The sequence below is a fragment of the Cucurbita pepo genome, chromosome 1, assembly GCF_057944985.1.
Source record: "Cucurbita pepo subsp. pepo isolate OVF chromosome 1, ASM5794498v1, whole genome shotgun sequence".
Taxonomy (NCBI): domain Eukaryota; kingdom Viridiplantae; phylum Streptophyta; class Magnoliopsida; order Cucurbitales; family Cucurbitaceae; genus Cucurbita; species Cucurbita pepo.
The window spans coordinates 16,417,594-16,418,123 of NC_141798.1; the positions used below are offsets into that span (position 1 = coordinate 16,417,594).

Consider the following 530-nt stretch of genomic DNA (forward strand, 5'->3'; position numbering starts at 1 on the left):
TTACACAAAACAACAATGGCAACTTTTATTGTATATTACCACTCCCATAAAGCTCTCATCAGTGTCTACTTCCACTGATAGACAACTGATTTGAAACAACAAAGACCACTCAAACGCAGTGCTTTGTGCAGAAGCAGCGGCGGCGGAAGCCTCTGCAATGCCCACCATGGAAGCCCTCTGTCTTGCAGACATGGCCGCAGTTGTTCTTACTGAAGCACAACCCCCTGAAGTGGTGGCTCGGAGACTCGCATGTCCTTGCCTCTGTAGCCATTGGCGCCATCCCTGGACCAAATCAACCATTTTAATCATCTAACCGAGCTCAAAGAACACAACAAAACAAAAAGATCAAAGAACAGAACAACAAACAAACCAGTGCCGAGAAGCAGCAGGAGCAGCAGAATTGCAGCTGAAAAGAACTTCATATTCACAGAGAGAAACAGAGGATTTTGTGTTGAGTGAGTGAAAATGGAAAGCGGTTTATATAAAGATTGGGAGACCACTTTGAGGGTTAAATTAGCATAAGAATGATC

The 530-nt window shown here is 44.3% G+C and overlaps 1 protein-coding gene across 1 annotated transcript; it reads right to left on the reverse strand.

Moving 5' to 3' along the window:
• Positions 1 to 530, reverse strand: LOC111806639 (defensin J1-2). Its single transcript, XM_023692019.2, has 2 exons — positions 371 to 530; positions 1 to 282 (listed from the first exon to the last, which is right to left on the reverse strand). The coding sequence occupies exons 1-2, from the start codon at positions 420 to 422 to the stop codon at positions 110 to 112; spliced, it is 225 nt and encodes a 74-aa protein (XP_023547787.1). The 5' UTR covers positions 423 to 530; the 3' UTR covers positions 1 to 109.